Genomic DNA, 21,332 nt, shown 5'->3' with positions numbered 1-21,332 from the left:
ACAGTCAAATGCAGTTTAATCTGATGCCTTTAATGGACTAAACGTGTCCACATGCAAAAGATGTTGCCAGGCAGAAGGAATGACGGGGAATCCTGCCTGATTGGCTGGCTCATTTTAAACAGCAACGACAACACATTTTGGAAATGTTTTTATTTCAACAAAAATCTGTAACATTTACTTTAACAAAACACAACATACAATGTGTATCACCCTAGGTGATGGTATCAAATCAGAATGACATCCAAGACATTTTCAAAAGTAAGACACAAAGGGGGTTTGTTACACCCGGCATGAAAAAAGCACAATACAAAAACCCTCTAAACATTATCAACATCGTAAATCTATGCTAACTCATGATTGTCGGTGGAAAAGCAAAGTCAAACACAAACTTACAATAACAAAACACAAATACAGAATGTGTTATCCTGTCAAGGCTTGTATTTTAAGGAGGTTCATTACCGAACGTGCTGCCAAAACGTTTGCTAACTACAAAAACATAAAGAAATTGCATTGATGGAATTTCAAACACTTAACTACCAGCAAACCACTTACTCATATGACAAAACAAATGCAGAATATCCAGAATAAATCTGATTATGACTACATAAATTACAGTTGTCACATAAACTGTGCCAGCTTCCAGACACACCAGTAAATACTGTACACTTTGGACACAGACAGACCGTTTAACACAGTAATACTTGGGAGAGTTGACGATGATACAAATGCTGCACTGGTTAACTTGCAGCAGTGGTTCCCGAACCATGGGCTTGTAATCTATACTTCCACCTTTCCAAGAAACATTATGTGAGGTTACGGGTCAGAGACATCCCTGATCGGGACTGGATCGTGTTTCATTGAAGCCAAGATTCCTTTCGGAGTCCAGAAGTACATTAACATCTGCCTGACACTGCCTGTAACTGTAGCTTCTTCTGAGCCACATTTAGTACATACAGTAGATAGCCATTCAACCTTGTGACAGTGCTCTTGTTTAAAATCAATCGGCTGAAAATAAAATCCAGGTTCAGTAACAGTCACTGAGGCAGAGCAGAGCTTATCAAAGGGTTAAATACTACACATTGTAGTCATTTCTTGAATGACGCTCTTGTTGTTTCCCCTGTGTCTGTTTAACATGATGTTAAAGAGAAAAAACATAATGCAGTTCATGTTTATCTCACTGTTATTTCAGCATCAACTTGAAAAATGCTACTTATTTGCATGTTTGGCTGTGGTGGGGTCACATACCATAAAGTGAACGTGGTCTTCTGTGTTGCCAGATGGGGCTAACCTGGAAGCAACGATGTATTGAATAGCCACCGGGGGCAGCTCCTCTGGTTGCAAAAAACTTCATGGTCTCAATTCATAGTTTCAGGTCTTGTACAGTAGAAGATAAGTAAATAATGTTTCAATTTTGAAGAAAATAGATGATAAAGTAGGGTACATGTGTGTAGAAACCACTATAATTGACAGCTGTATTGTCTAATGGGTGCCTGGTTGCATGTGACGTATCAATGACTGACATGGCACTGGTTAAATTGTGAATCTAAAGGCTTCACAACAGGATTTTGCTCTGAAACCAGAGGACTGTATCCATTTTTACAAACACTCTATAGGTGAGGTGAAGGGCCAGTGAGCTTCATGGTATCCACAGGGTACATGACAGTAAAGGTCTGGGAACCACTGATTTACAATAATAATGATCTCCGTGACAGTAATAATTGACCATTACAGACAAAGCATAAATAGATGTTTCATCACCTATTTAAAGATATGTTAAAATGGTGACCCAGTAACTGCATGAGTACAGAAAACAGACATGGATTTAAATGTCAACATGCTCTAACGGGAATTATAGTCAAGGCTGTTTTATCTCCCCATTTCCTCTTAGCATTGGATATAAATTTCACCAAGCTTTACAAATACTGTGCACGGTGACAAATCTAACATTGAGTCTGTCCAGAAATGAAATCAGGAATGTCACTGGAAAGTTTAAACAGGAGAGACTGGTAGTAGAGACTGGAGGGAGAAATTTAAACAAACATCAGTCAAACCCACTCAGGTTCCCCTACTGTAGAGCTGGAACACCAAGTGAAACCGCCTCAGCAGACGGCAGCATGGTCCAAATCACACTCAAAATAAGTCAAATCAGGAGGAAAACATCCAGATGCTCGGTCTAAAATGAATGCACACCACGTTAAAGCAGGTAGCTGGTGTAACTTCATGTGGTCTAGTATAAAAGAGTTCATTATGATCCATCAGTGCTCTAAATGAAATCCTTATTTGTATTTTCAGTTCTTTTCTATAAGCCAAAAACACACTGATGTGCCTGAATATTAAAACCAGTTTCCAGTTTCAACAGTCTACACGCACTACACAGAACAGAATTGACTCTTTTTTCAATCCTGCTTTTGGATTCCTGCCATCTGCTGAGTGGTGAGGTAGAGAAGAGACTGAATGGCCGACCTGCTCTAAGCTGACTTCTGGTTGAGATTGCATGTTGATGGCGTTCGCATCTGGAGTGTTGTTCGGCCATGAGAGGTAGAGGATTTATGCGCCTCACACAGGAAACTGCCCTGAGCCTGCTAATGCACTGAAGTGTGTGTGTGTGTGTGTGTGTGTGTTTTAATCCGAGTGTGTGTCTAATTCTCTGTGAGATAAAGCTTTTGCTCATATGTGTCAATTACATGTATATGTACAAATATATGTTGTGTGTGTGTGTGTATGTATATGCGTGCAGTGAAGATGAGCCGCGACGTCATTATGCTTCTCCATGAGCTGAGGCCTTGTCCTTTAAAAGGTCGAGACACAAGTGACAGCTCCAGGTCCCTGAGAGGACAGAGAGAGATAATCAGAGGGAGGCTGAAATCATCATTGTCCTTGCTATTTTTCCATATATAGTCTTTGCCTGTCTACAACGTACAGTTCATATAATAGTCATTCACTGATGTAATAATAACAACTATATGAGAATGGCTCTTGGCTGCTGTACCTTCTGGAGGCTGGGTCATTGGAGGCTTCAGGCAGTACATGTGGTATCCTCTGTCACAGTCGTCACAGAACAGCAGCTGGTCCTGCACAAGCAGCACACAATCAAACGCACGTAAATAAATAAAGTATGAAATGTGCACAGGGGCGGGGGGCAGAAAAATAAATTGTTCTGTAGATCAATATGTTCTATATTTATGTAAAAATGTGCAAGACAAAAGGCTGACATGGCTGCCAACCGTAACCCTAACAAAAGGTTAATAATACATGACAATACAGCTTTTGTTCAACAAGGAATATATTAAAGAATCACTGAGTTATGATTTCATAATGAAAAATAAAACCTTTTCACATGAACTTAAAAGCATCAGCCTGGCATTGGCAGGCTGAAGACTGGCTGGTGGAAAGGTCATGGTATTAAAAGAAAACATATCCAATTCAACGCAGTTCAAAGAAAAATTCAAAAGGAAATCTTGCAATAACATTTGGCCGTTCATTCGAGCCTCCCCTTCCCTCTGCTACAGGACACATACATCATTCTCTGAGGTTCCACACAGGCTGCAAGACTTGCACTCGATGCACTGCCACTGGTACGTCGTCACCGCCTGCATCATGTTGTCCGTGAACTGCAGGCACGTAGGGTGACCTACGAAGGGGCGGAGAGGAGAGAGGAGAGAGGAGAGAGGAGAAGAATGAGGGAAGGGAGGAAAGAGTGGGTTTACAAAGCAAAGTCAGATCAAAGGTCAGGTCAAATCTACTGCTGGATCTATTTGACCTAGTGTTGGCTTCAGGCTTTCAAGGCTTTATAACATTATACATTACACGTATATTATACATACACTGTTGAAATTAAAATTGTTGTTTTTTTTTTACTTTAAGACAGGGATTAGTCATTACAATATGTTTCATCCATTCACCCTCTACTGCTTCACTCCCACACTCACACCTACAGTCAATTTTAAGTGTCTAATTAACCTCGGCATGTCGAGAGGGAACTGGAGAACCCACGTTCACACGGGGAGAACATGCAAACTCAGAGAGGCCCTCGGTCGAACAAGGATCCCTCAGTCTAATAACAACAAGTCTGTGTCTGTCTGTGATTTAGACAGAAGGTTCACACAGCTGTTTAACATTTAGCATCAAGAGCAATCTAGAGACAAAAGACAAGTGATTATGTATGTGAGGAAAAGCTTAATGTGGGTGTGCGGGGGGGGTTAACACAGTTGGGCAGTATATCATTTCCTCCATAAAGTAAACAATACTTTAAGAATGGTGTTTGCCTCACAATACTGTCAGCAACCAATGATCACAGTTATCTGAGCCACCCCAGGTATCAATGAGCCATGAATCAACCATAATTAAGGATGAAATGATTTATATCTAGACTGGGAAAGCAGCAGCAAGTACTGAATATTCCCCAATCAGCTAGTGACTAAAGACAAATGTGAGTAGAATTTAAAGCAGGGAACCAGAAAATATTAACATTTCAGATGATGAGAAATCAGAGAACTTGTTTTAATCATTAAAAAACACAACAGCTGCTGTCTGCCTCTCAAATAAACATGGGGAATTAGAATAATTACTGTATTTCCACTCAGCATTTATTAACGTAAGAAAGAAAATGTAGTCCTCAAAGAAAGAGAGGAGCAATTAAGTGCTGATAGGTTCTTACCTCTTGGCTATCTGTCCTCTGTCCTCTAGCCAATGAAGTGACTCAAAAATCCACGTTCAACCCTCTCCCCTCCACATTATCGGCCAGTATTTTACTCACTTTTCTCTTGTCCAACATGCTTGATATTTATCTTTTATTTATCTGATGACAGCAAGGTCAAGAGTGTGGGGTTTCATTTTTTTATGGAAAATGTCATAACAGTAATATCCATATGAGAATGTTTTTGGTTTTTTTGGGGGAAAAAAAAGCCATTGTATCCATATGAGACAAAGTTTTCAAGAAGCAGCCTGCTTTTTCATTCAAAGAAATCCGGGTCGATGTGTCTTCAAGGTGAGCCACAGAAGTCCGGGATTTGAGTCCTTCAGGAAATATTTAATGAGAAAGTAATTTTTTGTTGCCACAAGGTCCAACTGGTCACGCTGTCCTGATATCAGCTGTGAGCCACATCATCATCTGATAACAAAATGTCTTCCAGCTCTGCTTCTTCAAAGCCATGAAATGTGGAGGCCTCGCTGTCGGACGCGTTGCCGAACAACTCTTCTAGAGCACTCATCTTTCTCCCATCCTTCTTCACTCCTCCTCTTCCAGCTACCATGAAAACATCAGCGTCAGAGCAAAACAGACAAGGTCCACACACTCACACACTAGCACCGTAGCAGGAAAACTTCTCACTCACTGAGGTGAGGATCTTAGTCGTGGTTGAGCTGACTCGAGAAACATTTTTTTTGAGATATCCAGCAGTGGCTTTGACTATTCTAAGAACAAAAAGGGTGGGGAAGGAACAAAACATTGCAGCCAATTGTGTAATAAAGCATGAAAACTCAGCAACAAAAGAGTGAAATCATGACATCAAAAAGCAGAAGATCTCACTGATGGACAAGGTTGATATGGAGAAACATGCAAAATGGAAGCAAGCAGAGGAGCTGATGAATCAATAATATCTTCAATGGAATTGGCTCTCAGTTCTTCTGGTCTACATGGCTCATTGATAACCCACTGGAACTTCATTTGTATGAAATCATTGTCATCTTAAGACAAAAGCTGGTTTGAACAAAGATGACTTAGGCTGTATTTTGGCAAAGTGGACTGATTTCTAGACTTTGTGATAACGGCATAGTGCGCGTAACAGAGATAAACACTGCAAGAAAGCAAGAAATAAACATGAACAAGACTGGATCAAAGGGAAGTGAAGCAAAACAAAACTGAGGTGTGTAACTGACATACATTAAAGTATCAATCCAGCAGACAACTAACTTGTAAAAACCTTTATTTATTCATTTATTTATTTAAAGTAAAATATGGACAACGACAAACAGTGATGTAATGGATGATTGGTTGGGGACTCACCAGATCGTCCACAGTCAGAGCAGGACACCAGCTCCTCAGCCTGACCCGTCTTCCTGTTGGAGTCCTGGTCCCCCAGGCAGAAGTCACAGTAGTCGTTGGGGATGATGGAACCATCAGGACCCTTCTGAGCTGTCGGTAAATACAGGCTTACATACTTGAAGGCATTGCTGTCAGCATTAGGGATAGGATATTTCGAAAGTGTGTGGCTCAAAGTAGCCTCTTACGTTTGTGGTTGTCCACACTCATAGGAGGAGATGGGGTCATCTCTGGTTCTTTCTCCTCCTCGCCCTCTTCCTCTGCCAGGTGAGTGTGGGCGTAGTGGTAGCTCAGGCCAGGTCGGTTCTTGTAGCGCTTTCCACAGACTAAAAATAAAATATCACAGGTCTTTTAGAAATATGTAAAGTCTTTTCCAGAGCCAGTACATTGAACTAAAAAGTCAGAATCAGCTTTCAACACTGGCTAACGAAAAACAGATCTGATGAAAAAAATTGCAGGTATATTTGAACTCACTGTCAGTATTAGCACACTGCACAAATCCAAATAGAAGCATTTCATCGTATAATACCATACCAAACTGTTTTTGCAAGCCCAGTAGTTACTGCGAAGACCTAGAAATGTGTCACAGTCAATATAACATTGAATACAATTTATGGCAAGCTGCAGTGAGGCGCGTCAAAAGAATCTGCCTATTTCAACAAATAATGACGTCTGTGGCTCAGTTATGTTTGCTGTTTAGTAGAAGTGTAACACTATGTGTATTTGTGCCAAACATGCCCAACTAACTGTTCAATTCAGTTTGTGTTGTGATGCTAAATAATTATAATTCAGATAACGTACGGAAAATCTTTACCGGGACAGAATGGCACAAATGCGCATGTACTGAAACACACTTTCTTCTGTTGTTACTGCACTATGGCCTCATTATTCAATATGCAAATATAATGTGCAAAGCATTTTGTGCACTAAAAATAAAATAATCTAGTCTAACATCGCACTACATTTTGAATAAGTGAGGCTTCTTCACAGTCATTGAAGCTGTTGCCATTGTACACAGTAAATGTTGCAGTGTTAAATCAACACTGTGTCCGAGTGTATTTGGTGTATTGGTGTTTAATTAACTCTTTCTACTCAATCTGTTGTTGTAATAACTCTGTAAGAGTCACTGGACTTTGACACTGCATATTTAACACTGCGAAATTGACTGTGTAGAAGTTAGTCTGGTGTGTGTTACAGTTGTGTTTGTTGTGGAGCCGTTTCTGCCTCAACATTCGTTGGTTGGGTGTGAGACTACTCGTCTCTAAATTCATTTGTCAGTGTCAACACTTCTATAATGGCTACATCCGTGGATCACATCACAGCTACAGAGTCAACTAAGAAACATGCATCCCAGATTAGCTGAGCTGCTTCTAAAGCATCATTACAGCGCGCGGAGAAGCGTTAGTGTCATGCAATGCTTGCACTGTAGGAAGGGAGGCCTGCACTTGCATTAAGCATTGGAAAGCATTAGGAACCTTCAGAGGATTAGTTTTCAGTCAGCCATTCCTGCACCAAATGCCCATAAGCAAAAATGCCAATCATAAAGAGTTCATGGAGTCCCTGGAAACTAAAGGCAATCGTGATGACAGGTACAGATACCTTCTTCAGTCTTTTTTGAGTTATGCTTTTGTTTGTATCTATCTGGAACAGAGAAGACACAAAAGCAAACAATAAAGGAAAGACAGAAACGAGACACAAAATGAGAATGAGAGATCATTTGGTTTGAGGCTTAGTCAGCGTGGATAATCTCTGTCCACCTCCCCATGGCAATCCATTACTGGGGTTTTCGTTCAAGTACGTAAGTGGCATGCCAGTCAGGTCTGGATTAACAGAACACTCTTTCTTCATGCTGCAGAGGGTTGCTCTTAGAAACAGAAGAGAAGAGGGCTATTGTTGGAAGATGAGAGAAAATGACCTGTCTGAAAGATTATCTCTGTTTTCTGGTATATGGAGACAGTTGTCCTGACAACACATCATAAAGAAAATCACAATATGATCAAATGTTCCTTTTTAATAGCTCTGAGAGGAATGTATTTACCTCCTTGAGCTTCAAGAGTTTGACAGAAACAGCACAAACAAATGAGTGGTAAATGATTGCAAATGACGTTTTCTTCTCCCTCTTACTGTCACAGACGTAAGGTTTATCCTGATCTTCAGTGTTAGCAGGATCTGTCCTCCTGCGACTTGATCCTCTGTTCTGAAAGGAAAATCAACATCAACGACTGATATTTAATTATTTATTTAATGACATTTAACACAAAACACTGCAGACTCTACTTATTAAGTGGATTATCTCATGTTATTTTGTGTTGATTACACCAGGTTCCCACGTGTAAAATCTGTGCTTTCATCTCTGATACTCACTTTGCCTCGGTTTCTGTTTTTTCTCTTCGGAGTGTCCATTTCAAAGTCGTCGTCATCTTGGAAACCGTCTCCATTTTCATCTGCCTCCAGTACTCTCTACGGAGTGTGAACACAAAGGAGGGAAGGATTCCAGAGTCATTCAGTGTTTTTCTAAAAGTACTGAGCACAACAGGCCTCGCTTGGGTTCACACTGTGTGACTCTCCAGACCAGTTTTCTAGTTGTTGACGAGTTTTGCAACCTGCAGACAAAAGCCTCTGAGGGGCATGTGATCTACGGGTGCCAATCTCTCTGCGTGAGACCCTAAGCAGGCCTTAACAAACACACTACCTGTATTTCCAGCAACGTCTCCTCCTCCTTAGCGATGTTGTTTTTTTTCTCCAGCAGATTGTCGCTCCTGAGTAGGGCCTCCAGGGCTGTGGCTTCCCCTTGGGGCACCTCACGCTTGGGGGCCAGTTCAGCCTCTGAGGAGGACATGGCACTGAAATTAGTGGGATTATGTGGAATTTTTAAACTTGGGTGAAAACACCTGGTGGGTTTTTTTCAACCCTGTGTCACCCATGACCGAATTGTGAAGCCACGTACATGCTGGAAACAAAACATGTCGGGGAAGACAAAAAGAAAACAAATACCTCGATGAAATAAGAATTAAACTGGATTTTTGACCAGCGGATTTAAGAGAAAGACTAGGGCACTTGATATGGCAGGTGTGTGTATTTGTGTAGAATTTGTAATTCATATTTAACAATTTTGTCTATTGGTTTGCTGACCATATGCAACATTGCATGTTTTATACAAATACACTTCCTCTTTGAGGTACCTGCAAAACCAGCTTCATGTCAAATCACATGACTTTCAAAGAGCTCAGTTCTGGGTGAGAAACAAGCCAGTTTTAAGTGTAGATGGGACAACAAAGCAAGGGAAACTTGAAAGAGAATCCCAGTAACAGTGACATGGCAGCGTAGCAGGTCTAATAAATGAGGTGCACCAGGTGCAGCGCAGCAAAGGACATGATGAACCAAAGATGTAAAGTAACACCTCTTGTAAGCATGGCTTATATTTCACTCTCTCTTCCAGTCTGTTTCATCTTTCTTTTCGCTTCTTCTTTTGATTTCTGTGGAGATGAACTTGCTTCAGCAACAGCAATCTTTCCCCGTCTTTGAACTCTAATACCACAATGAATACAGAAAGGAAGAAGGGATTTGATATAAAAGGCAGAGCTACAGAGGCTGTAAGACTCTTATTGAGCTGCTCTCCCATGTTGTCTCCTCTTTTATTTCCTCTTCTTCGCCTCCTTCTTCAGCCCTGCTCTCTGTTAACAACCAAATATTTTACAATAAATACCATTTTCCTTTGAATAAGTGAACCTGAGTGTTCTGCCATTCCGAACACACACAAGCACACACTCAAATACGGTTAAATCATTTTATATTCCTCCTAAATGTCAAAAGAGTGGCACCATCCCCAAATAAACGTCCCAGAAATGTCAGCAAACAGTCCTCAGTTTCATCTCACCTCACACATTTGCTTGCAACTTTTCATTTTTAACACACATCAAAAGCTGCAGTGTGTAACCTTTGGTGATTGTTGTTGCTGATGTTGTTATTCTGCCTCTGTTTGGCCTGCATGAACAGACACATCTGCATCCTTCATCTGAAAACAGGCTCTGTCAAGAAATATTGAGGGCAGGTCATACATATCATGCTCCGCGCCTGTGAGCGGCCACTTCACACGTCCACTTGTGCGTACATGCCAGTGGTTCCATACATTCTTTTTCAGCCTAGTCCTTTGTTATTGTCTCTTTTGACCAAAACTGAGAGTGCAACACCAACTGCAGTGTATAGTGTTGAGCTATTGGAGAATGCATGGGTTAGGGTCCGTGTGGACAACACAGAAATGAGCGGATGACGTAATTTACGTCAGGCAGACACAGACAAGTGGATGTGGAAAGTATGACTTGGCCCTTATCAGACCCGACTGAGGGAGCATTTGTGTGTATACAGTGGCAGCATGGAAGTGTTTATCTTGTCAAACTGCTGAATGTAAAATGTTTTTGGAGCAGTGGATTTCACTTCTGAAACTTTCCATAGGCTCTACTCTACTCTGTGTTTTCAGTCATACTCTAACCTGTTTGCACTTAAAGGTTATGCACTACAGTTTTAAACAGGGCGTTTATACTGAGAAGAGTAAAATGGCTGCTGCAGCACAGCCTCCAGCCACCCACCCACCCACCTGAGCTGTGGCATTAAAGGCAGAGTCAAGAATCTACAAAAACAAGGAGTTAAGTTCAGGTTTCCAACTCTGTCAAAGTAACCTTTGCGACAGAGCCTTTGTATATCTTCACGCACACAGAAAAAGACTCTCTGCTCAGGAAGCATTAAATAAACACAAAGCATTTCAACTAGCCCAAGAGAGGAGCACTCACATTCCTCTGTCGTGTTATGATAGATATCTGGGCCAAAGTCGAGAATTGGATCTCAGAAAAACAAAACTGTAGATTTCAATATTTTCATACTTGGCTTCAAAGGCGTTCGTGCCCTTGCTAGCTGCACAGCATATCACTATAGTTTTCTTTCTCTTCGGTTGTTTGCTGGGTGGTTTGAGTGTTTGCAGCTCTTGTGACTTTCTTCTCCTTTACTCCGATAATGACTCTGTCCTTTTCTTAAAGCTGTGGAGTATTATATTGCATCTGGAAGACAGCGAGGGGGGAAACAATGGTGTGGCAAAGCAGAAACAAAGATCTGACTATATGTCGCCCCTGTATCAGGTTTCTGGGACATTCCTTTGCTAAAATCCCCTATAACACACATATACATGTATGCAGGCATGTATACATGCATATACACACGCACACGCGCACTTCTACCTCATTGGACTCGCTTACATTCTAATGGCGCATGGATAAATGATTATAGAGGCCCAGTCGGGGTGCTTCTGTGCTGTAACAGGGAGCAAGAGTCGTGTGTGTGTGTCTGCTGCCAGAGAACAGTGAGAGGAGGCATTGATTCAGGAGAGAGAATGAACCTGGAGACCTGGCGAGAGAGACGGGGCTAACCAGAGCCAGATGGTCAGATAGTGAGCATTAATGCCACTCAGAACACCGAAGGCTTGGTGCAGCAATACCAGAACACTAAGGGCACACATACAAACATATACTGCATGTGCGCATCAAAGGGACAGCAGTTTGACCACAGAAATGACTGCGTACACATATTATTTCATGGTCGGTACGGCTGTGGCTATGGCTTTTCACTGTATAGGCAAGTCAATGTGCTGCTGGGCTGTGTGTGGGGTTTGTGTCTTACCTAGTCGCAGTTCACACAGGCGGAGCTGGGGATCCAGAGGAGGGTGGAGTCTCCTCTTCTTTCTCCAGCATCGAGCAGGGTAGGTATACATCTGTCCTGCTGCCTGGCCTGGGTAAACACACACACACACACACACACACAGAGAGAGAGAGAAATGGTAAATGTACACACATGCAGACACACAGGCACACAGGAAGAGCTTTAACTACCTTGGGTGAGCTGGACTTTTTGACAAAACCTGCACTGAGACTCCTCCACACATATTCAATCAACCACATGCACAATAGTGCACTTAACATGCGCCAATTTCGGGCTGATGATCCAAAACCAAGTTGTGGTCATATTCATACAACTGTTTCTCACACAAAAACATGTTTTGGGTTGTTTATCACACGTACAGTATCACTGTTGTTGAAACTTGACATCATGTTGACATTAGCTATCAGCCACATCCCATTTAGCTCCAATTCATTTAAATAATTGTCAGTATGTCAGCAAACAGGTTTGTTCTAGTTTATCTCCCCTCTCGTGTGTAATCATATTCTAATCATATTCCTCCCCTAACTTGGGGGAAACATGGGGTTGGGGGTGGTGAGGTTAATGTGTGCATGAGCACAAAAAAGGCAGAGGGAGGGATAAACCCAGAATACATGCATATAATGTTAGTAAGCTCTGCCACAAAGTATAGGGTGTGGCCTGAAGGGCTTTGCATATGAGATGCAGCGCAGTCTATTTGTGTCCAGCACCCAGTAAAGAGCAGATTGTTCCCTTTGGCTGCACAGGCGACCCAGATGTGACTGTCAGTCTCAGGACTAATTACTCGTATAACTCATAAATCACACCATATGCAGAGTGTAAACTCTGTGAAAACATTAGTTAGTTAGATTTTGCAGTGACCTCCTGGAATCTACGTCATTTTCCAGGAAATATCAATTACAGGAGCAGAACAGCCCCATTAAAGGTCCAGTGGATAACATTTAGGAGAGCATATTGGCAGAAATTCTACCCATAAGTATCTTTGTATATGTTATAAAATAAAAGTAAGTACCTTATCTAAGGTATACATGCAGTTTCTATCTGTTATCGTTTATAGCTTTATTCTTTTTTATTGTTTTAGTCATTTTTTGTCCTTACCGGTAGCTGTAGCTGTTTTTTTCAAATATTTGTACAGGCTACAGCCACATCAACCCAATACGTAAACAAAGAAGGAGAAAATGGCAGACTGAGAGGGAGTGGAGAGAGTTGTGAAAGTGTGTTTACATCCTTTCTGGTTTGCAAAGGTCACTTTAGTTCCCTGATGCTCGTGCGGAAGAGAGGTGGTGAGCAGAGGAATTCTTTATTTGACAATCTGCAGTCTCACCATAGGATGTCACTAATTCTTACACACACTCTTTATTTCTTTATACCATGTCTATGCTCATTTTTGTTGTTGTTATGATCTTGAAAACTCAAGAACCCAGCAACCTCAAAAGTGACCTCTATGCTGGTGAGCTTCATATGCTTTCCCAATAATTATCTGCACTGTGACAGCCTGTTATACACACAGTTACTCAATGAACACGTTTTAACACCTCTTATGATTACACAGAAGAGCTCTAATTTTGGTTTTACTCCATCGGTTCATCTGACCCTGCAGTTCTGTTTCTCACCTGGCTGGCGGTGGCGCTTTTCCATCCAGATGTAGCAGTTGTTCTGTGCCACCCCCGTTTGCGAGTCCAGGAACGGTAAACGCACACTGCGCTCGGCACAAAGTCGGGCATTGTAGCTGCGGCAGTGTTCAATGGCCTCCCTATAGAACTGGTCACCGAGCCTGAACACACACAGACACGGAAAGAGGGAAAGTAGCAGATAAACAGTGAGGTAAACCTGAAGGAGCAGATAATAATGTGATTTGTTTAATGCAATGCATCAAGCTCATAATTGTTTACTATAACGGCTTCAATCATTCATCAATCAATAGTTTCCTCCAGCTAACATTATATTACTGATCCATTACTGCCTCAGTTTCTGCTTTCTGTATAATTGTGGTAAGTTAATGATAATAACATGGGCGGAGGATGTCATGCTCCGCCTTCATCTCCGCCTACATCTCCTCCTTTCTCTCCTGCATTCATCTCTGCATGCAATCAGTTCACCTGCGGTGGGAGCACACCTGCTCCCAATCTAATCATCAAACACCTCTACTTATTTCCTGGTTCTCCAGCCTCTCCTTGTCAGATTGTTACAGACCTCTGTGTGGCAAACGTCACGGCTCTCTTGAGGATATCTTAGTTCTCTAGTGCTTAGTTATTTGCTTTGTTAACTCCTGTGCTCAGAACTTCCTCCCGCGTGCATGCTGCCACTGACGCTTTCCTTCTCCGCCGTCTGGATCTGATCTCAGCCTTCACCTCCGGTTCCTGCATTGTTCATCTGTTAACCCATTCATCAATAAACTGTTAAACTGCCTACTGTCTACGCCTGCCTGCTCTTGGGTCCGGCACCACCTCGCCCCCCAACAGAGGAGGCTGAGGAGTTGACACAGTCCGTGAAGTAAGAATGAGTAGGCCTCTTCAGTCCGGATGAACATAACTCTGGTAAAAACACATTTTGAATTTTCTTAGTTTTTTCACTTGGTTTGTTGTGCAAAGTCTGGACATGGTGAACACATCAGAAGCAGAATGAAGCTGGGCTGAAAAGGAAAGTGTAAACAGGGGGGGGGACACAGTAAGGACTGTGTGTACAGGAAATAATTATGAGCCATGAGAGGAGAAGAAATGTTTTAAACATCTTCATCCTGTCAAACTGATAGATGAGGGCTGCTAAATTGAAGTCCACTCAACAGATGGGCTAGACACAGGTACACCCACACAGATAGTCCACCAGCATGTAAGCCACTAATAACCGCCACAGTCTCAGTATAGAAGATCTCTGCTGCTGAGATCATGACAACATTAACTCTGCCACAGAGGAAATATCCACCGTGAGTTACTCAATATTTAATTACGTAGCTGAAATCCAGAGAGTACAGTAGAGATTACATAATTCTAATGAGATTTGACCACATGTGACAAAGCTTCAGGAGCAGCTGCCTTATAGATAGTATCTTGTGTTAAATTTCCAGATATTGTCCTTATTTAAGTGAACATAAAGTTGGCAGGGAGGTTTTAAAAAAAGAGAGAAAGTAAAAGTGCTAGAATAAACCCAAAGCAATACGATCTGCCTCTCTGTTTATGTGCTTCCAAGTTTATCTGCCAGAGCAGAAATGCTGGTGCTGTGTGGATTTTCTACATAGATATGTAAAGAATGCCAGGCTGGACAAAGACCAGCACTCTGGTCACACTGAATCTCACAAAGATGTGCAGTGTTTGGGAGCTGAGGGAGCAGGAGAGTGGATGGAGGGAGGGAGGAAAAGGACAGGGGGAAGGGCGGAAGATGGACGAGAGGGCAGAGTGAACCAGGTACTGCATGTGAAGGACGAAAGAAAAAAGGGAAACGTTTCAGAAAAGCTATGAAAATAATTTCAGTAAAATTTACCATTTACACTTGTAAATCTGAATTACACCTCAGCTTTTTTGACTATTACCACATCTGGACAACGGTTTAAGACATTTGAATAAGTGATGTGACAACATGTGATGGAAGATGAGGGAATAATGTAGATGTATTCCTTCTGTAATAAGACTGTTACAAAAAATAACTTTGTAGTGATGTCAGAGAGAACAAGGCAGCTGTTTTCAGACTTTATACTAAACTAACATTGGTCTTCAGCATCATGTTACTGAACAGATATGACAGTGGAATATGTGTCTCTTCTGAATTATCTACTGGCAACAACCAAATGAGCACATTTCTGGAAATGTGGAACTAATCATTTAGGTATGAATTCATTTTTTATGAGGATCAACAGATACATCAGGATTGTGTAGTGAAGGACATAAGAAGTCATCCAAACCAAGGATGTCTGTATTTACATCACTGTTTAGAGTCCAAATAAATCACAGGTGAAGCAGCAGCAAAGGTTAAAAGTATAGTGCCACAGTAAGTGTAGACTGTGTATAACACATGGCGGTGAACTGCCTGATGCTTTTGTCAGAAGATCTTTAGAAATGAGGAGAGCAGCTGGTGTTTTTGGTACTACATCTTTTTTTTTTGCAGTATGACAAACTGGCAGTCACAGTGATTTAGTCACGTCCAAATCTCCAGAAGAGAGACTGCCTGTCACATAACTCACATTCCCAGAGGTAAAGTGTTATCTCTGCTGTCACTCTTTGTTCCCTGAACTTAGGCATGTGTGTTTGTGTATGTGTGTGTGTAGGCCAACAGGCATTTCTCCTCATGTGTCTTTCCTCCCTATGTCATCCTGCGTTGCCTATATGTTACCGTCCCGTTTCTAGCCTGTGTAACATCCCCAGACAAGCTTCATAAACTCTTACATCAGGAAAGGTTCGGGCCTGCTTGTCTGCCTAATGCACATTTGTCTGTGTGATCTGTCTGTGCATTTGGTTAAGAGAGAAGTAAAGTGAAGTAGTGGGTGTTTCCTGGCGTATGTGTGTATGTGCGTGACTCTAATACCATCTGTCTATGAGATGCATGTTCTGAGACATACGACGCCCCTCCCCACCCCGCTGAACCCAATTCTGAAGTCTGTGCGGGGCTCGACTGTGTGGCTGATTATAGTGATTTTGTTTATGTAAGTTGATTTTTGCATGTCAGGGAACACATTCCTTTTGGTCAACAGCTTCCTGGTTACTGATGGAATCTGCAGTTGTGGTGTATGCGTGTGTGTGTGTGTGTGGTTTCACCACTCTGCAGTAGAGAGGCTTTGTATTTGATGGTCACTCTTATATCATATATCTATGTAAAGAAGAAGTAATGAGTAATTTTATCAACCGATGCTAGATGTTTACATGTCAGTGGAGAGGAGAGGAAAATCCACATTGTATTTTGTTTGGCCAGAGAGTTATCCCAAACCTTAAACATAAACCTAACCTTATCCTAACCACAATTCTAATCTTAGCCCTAGACTTAACCAGTTCCTCAGAAAAGAGGTTCTGCCTCATTAGGACCAGGTCCTGGTCTCTATGAGGACAGCAGGTCCTGACAGGGTCCCTGTTTATGCCAGAAAAGGTAAACATACAAGCACACACACGCATACAGTCTGGTTTCCATGAGGACATTGCAATGACTTGCATTCATTTCGTGGAGACTTACTCAAATCTTAACCATAATTACTACAGACCTAATCCTGACCTAACAATAACCTAACCCTAACTGTAAAACACATTTTCACCTTAAAATGTAGTAATTAAGACAAGTGCCCATAACGTGACTGTGTAACCAGATTTAGGTTTACACACAGTGACAACCTAAGAATCACTTTTCCTTTTCAATCTAACCCTCGAGGTTGAGTGGAAGTTCTGTTGATCAGTTTACATGTCTGCGGTCAACCCTCTCTCCATTAATCTTAATCTTACTCTATGTATTTCACATATGGCTCACAGTTCCTTCTTCTCACACTCCCTAACTAGAATAATTAATAAATGAAAGCACTGATTAGTGGCATAATAAATCATTCTACTGCTCTTTTGATTAGTTGAATGTGACGCATTGTGACACATTGTGTTATTGGTGAAATAATCACCATAATTAAATTTGCCAATTTGTTTTAATCACTTCTCATTATCTTTATACGGCATTATAAATGCTACATTCTATTTGCTGCAACATTTCAGCTGTCTGACATTTTAGACCATTTCATTTATCATAAGTATCCTTTTTGCATTGCATTAAAGCAAAAAGTGCTACAGATTTCCAGGAGATGTTGCCATATCAATCATTTTAAAAGCATCTCTGCTCTAAAGTGAAAGCTTCACTGATGGCATATGTCAGAGCATCCGTGAAACCACTTCAGGTCCTTAGGGTCTGCAAAATAAATTAAGGGGAGGACAGTCTGACACAGACACATAAAGAATAATCTTTTTTTTTGTTATTATAATGTAAACAAACCCCTGCGACCCTCCTGTGGAGGATAAAGCATTAGAAAATGGATGGATGTTAATGTAAACATGTTAAGTTTATAAGAAAACATAATTATTACTTTGCACAGACACATCTTTGTAATGAAGCTTTTGCAGGTTTGCCTATCAGGAAATGTGAATAACAGCTATTATGTGGGAATAGTGTGTTTTTTTTTCACAAAGATAGTGAGAGGAGATGAAAACCAGTTTGGGATTGGAATAAGTAAGAGGCCCCAAAGGAAGTGCAGGCTAGGGCAACAGCATATGGGCACACTGATATGCTTCTTTGAGACGTTTAGTAAGCAACACAGTGAGAGGAGGAAGACACAAGCAAAGAGGAGAAGGAGGAGCTAAGGAGGCAGGGAAGAGGAGGGGTCCGATGTGTCCCGGGGCACACACGTGTTCCCTTTCAAACCCTGTCACACTCATTTTCTCTCCCGAGTCACGAATGTGTATAGGCCCATGTGCTCACACACACACACACACACACACACACGCACGCTCTCTTTCATGTACAAACAGACACACAAAGGGAATAAAGGGGAAATGTACAGAGTGCAGTCTGAGTTGGGGGGAAAGGGGAGAGCTCGAGCAAGCAGCTGAAAAGGAAACAGTGCTGCAACGGGAAAACCCTGATTTAGATCCTGCTGTTGTTTTACTGTGTGTGATGGTGGGGGGGAGAGACACTGAAAGTGGGTGAGGTGAGTGAGAGCTGGAGACATGCGCTGAACGATAACTCATTTCAACTTAGCATGGGGTAACTGGAGGAAATATGAGAATATGTGTCAAAACAGAATACAAGATGAATAATTTATATGTGAAGAATTGCATGCACTCACATCTCACTTATCTGCACATACACACAGGGATATTAGTATTCTCTATGTGCAGAGCAGAGAAAAAGGGGGGACTGATCCCTGCAAGGAGCTTTCCATTTAAAAAAAAAAAAGAAAAAAAGAAAATGTTCCTGGACATATAATTCCCCATGTCTGGAAACCATTCCTGGACATTCCCATTCCCTCATATAGACAAAGGCCAGGGTTTGCCCCTGTGTGCTGAGGATGTAGTACAAATGTACGCAGTAAATTTAGTCGGGCAGACACCCCACCACAGCTCCCACCCCATACACACACACACACGCACGCCCCAACCTCCATCACTCAAGCCAATTGGGGGAGGGGCGCATGGTTGAACAACCGCCCACGCATGTAACAAATACACACAATAAAAACACAATTCCAAACGCACTGACCCTCCTCCCTTGTCCAATACAAATTGTATCCATATCATCTTTTTAAGCCATTCCCAGGAACAAATTTGGTTCACTGTAAATCCAGACCTAATGACAAGAGAGAAGCTAAAAGGACACAGAAATATGCACACACACATAAATCTCTGCATATGAATTATGCTGCTCATTTGAATACTTTTCATGTCAGCTCTTCATTTAGTCCCATCAAACATGGCTGCCTTCCTCTTAATCACAAAGAAGCCTTTGTAAAAAAGAGATTTAAAATAAATCAAGTAAATCTGGATGGTTAAATATGACTGAATGGGTCGAGCGATTCAGACGTATTTACTGCCAGCCTACGATTGTAATTCATTGTTTAAAGGCTGAACACTGGTGGGAGAGGAGGGCCAGATCACTACGTTGTCCTTATTGACTGCACATGATTTGCCGGCCACATCCTGGGGACAGATGACAAGTTCGTCCCATTGTTTCAAGCAGACAGTGAATTCACACAACTGCACTGCCTGGAAAAGTGGACCACAACATCATTTCCCATGATGGTAATTCAATATTGGCTCTTGCACTCCTACACACGCCGATACAGTTTTGGACAGTTTCCTTTTATTTATTATGATTTTATTATAGTCATACATGTTTTTCGTTTCTTATAATGTATGCGTTAGGGGAAAGTATTACCCTATATGAAGGGCAGATGGGGTTCCCACCCTCTATCTTTGCAGACTTTCTTTCTTGACCTCTCTCATTCTGTCAACAGATGGACCCAGGAAAATACTGGGACGCTTCTAATCTGCTGCTCTACATGCACAACAGCAAAAAACACAAATACACACATATACCTACACTCTCTCTATCTACAGTCTGATCTGTTTTGCAGCTTTAAGCTCACAGGATATGTTTGTGGCAACATTTTTTTTTCCATAAAAAGCAGACCAGATGGCATGTATGACGCTTTGTTTAGTTAAAACACTGATTTAAGGTCTTCACAACAGATTTTCTTAAACTGTCATAACCCTGCACATTCCACATTATTGATAGTAAACAACTGCTGTCAGCCTGCATAGACACAGACCATTCACAAAAATGTTATCACTATTTTATAACAATTGTATCACTGTTGCTGTGGTGTGCAGTGTGTCCTTATTATTTATTCATTTATTATGCAAATTTAGACTTTTATGGTGTTGCTTAACAGTAAATAATCTTTACTCGCTTTAGGTAGATACAACTGAACTGAAAGTTACAAATGAATCTCAGCTCATTCACAGCTTGACATATTTTTTTTCATATTTGGCGATGTTTGCATATTAAAAAATAACATTCAGCATAAATTATGCAGATCCGTGGCAGACGTTTACACACATTATTAGAGTGCAGCATCAAAAGTCACCAGATATACACATCTTTAGGGAAACTGCAAGCCCTTACATCACTATTACACGCTGCAGATTTGTCATACGAGCATGAAACAGGGTCAGCATCCGCGATGCTTTGTGTGCATCTGTTTGACAGCACGAGCCGCGCAGTGTCTACATGAGCGCTTTGAGACGCTAATTGTATAAAATGATCTGCAAATACACGCGTCTCGCACGCACAAAGAGCACCGCGTGCAAAGTTTTCAGTCAGTGCTGTTCTGTAAAATCCGAATGTAGGCGATTTCAACTTTTTCTCGACCAAGTGGAGTGAGATGCAGAGCTTTTTTTACGCGCGGGTTGTGGACATACTCAGCTGTGCATGCTTTTACGTGTATCAAACCAGGCAGCCGCACAGGCTGCAGATAACACACATAGACACAGACACGCGTGGACTGTCCATGACAAAAGTGTTCATTTTGTGCATCACATATGAAAGCGCGTTTGGCCCTATACTGCGCTACAGTGCGGCCAATGCATGCAACTAACTATTTAGTCATTTCATGTAACATTTGTAAAAACTACTCACGATTTTAGAGGATTATGAATGACAGCCGCCATTTCCCTGCAGGACTGTATCGTAATAATCCAAATCTCTGTATAGTTTGGGACCCTTATGAAAAAAAAGAAAGGAAAAAAAATGCTACAGCCAATGCAGTCCTGGGCAATGTCCTCCCCACCAATACTACAGCAGCATGCAGGCAGGGGGCGTGGCTTCAGAGAAATCTGTCAAAATCAATGTCTCCGTCTTTAGATTATCATGATCATATGTCTGAATTTACACGAACATCACACCGTTTGTGCGGTTTTGGAATGGGCATTTGGTGGGTGTTTGGACAATAACATTACTGTTATAACATTATTATCTCTTATAATATTTGAAAACGAATCAACAGCGGTAAAAATAAATAAAGGCGCTGACCTCATGTGTATACATATTAAATTAAATACGTCATCTTTTTTATTAC

At 41.5% G+C, this 21,332-nt stretch overlaps 1 protein-coding gene across 4 annotated transcripts; it reads right to left on the bottom strand.

The window, feature by feature from the left end:
* Nucleotides 1–133: 133 nt before the first annotated feature.
* On the bottom strand, nucleotides 134–21,002 carry dpf3 (double PHD fingers 3). 4 transcript variants are annotated; one of them, XM_058613092.1, is made up of 12 exons: nucleotides 20,894–20,993; nucleotides 13,357–13,517; nucleotides 11,708–11,815; nucleotides 8,733–8,866; nucleotides 8,405–8,500; nucleotides 8,165–8,237; nucleotides 7,640–7,681; nucleotides 6,229–6,366; nucleotides 6,005–6,133; nucleotides 3,519–3,631; nucleotides 2,990–3,071; nucleotides 134–2,826 (listed from the first exon to the last, which is right to left on the bottom strand). In XM_058613092.1, the coding sequence occupies exons 1-12, from the start codon at nucleotides 20,923–20,925 to the stop codon at nucleotides 2,759–2,761; spliced, it is 1,176 nt and encodes a 391-aa protein (XP_058469075.1). In that variant the 5' UTR covers nucleotides 20,926–20,993; the 3' UTR covers nucleotides 134–2,758. The 4 variants fall into 4 exon arrangements, with proteins under 4 accessions (XP_058469075.1, XP_058469076.1, XP_058469077.1 ...); XM_058613093.1 differs by lacking the exon at nucleotides 7,640–7,681; XM_058613094.1 differs by lacking the exons at nucleotides 134–2,826; nucleotides 2,990–3,071; nucleotides 3,519–3,631 and adding an exon at nucleotides 3,640–5,245 and having other exon boundaries at nucleotides 20,894–21,002.
* Between the last annotated feature and the right edge of the window lie 330 nt (nucleotides 21,003–21,332).

The sequence above is a fragment of the Solea solea genome, chromosome 17 (genome assembly GCF_958295425.1).
Source record: "Solea solea chromosome 17, fSolSol10.1, whole genome shotgun sequence".
NCBI classification, from domain to species: Eukaryota; Metazoa; Chordata; class Actinopteri; order Pleuronectiformes; family Soleidae; genus Solea; species Solea solea.
Note: the sequence above shows the minus strand (reverse complement) of the source record. Positions and strands in the feature narration are given on the sequence as shown.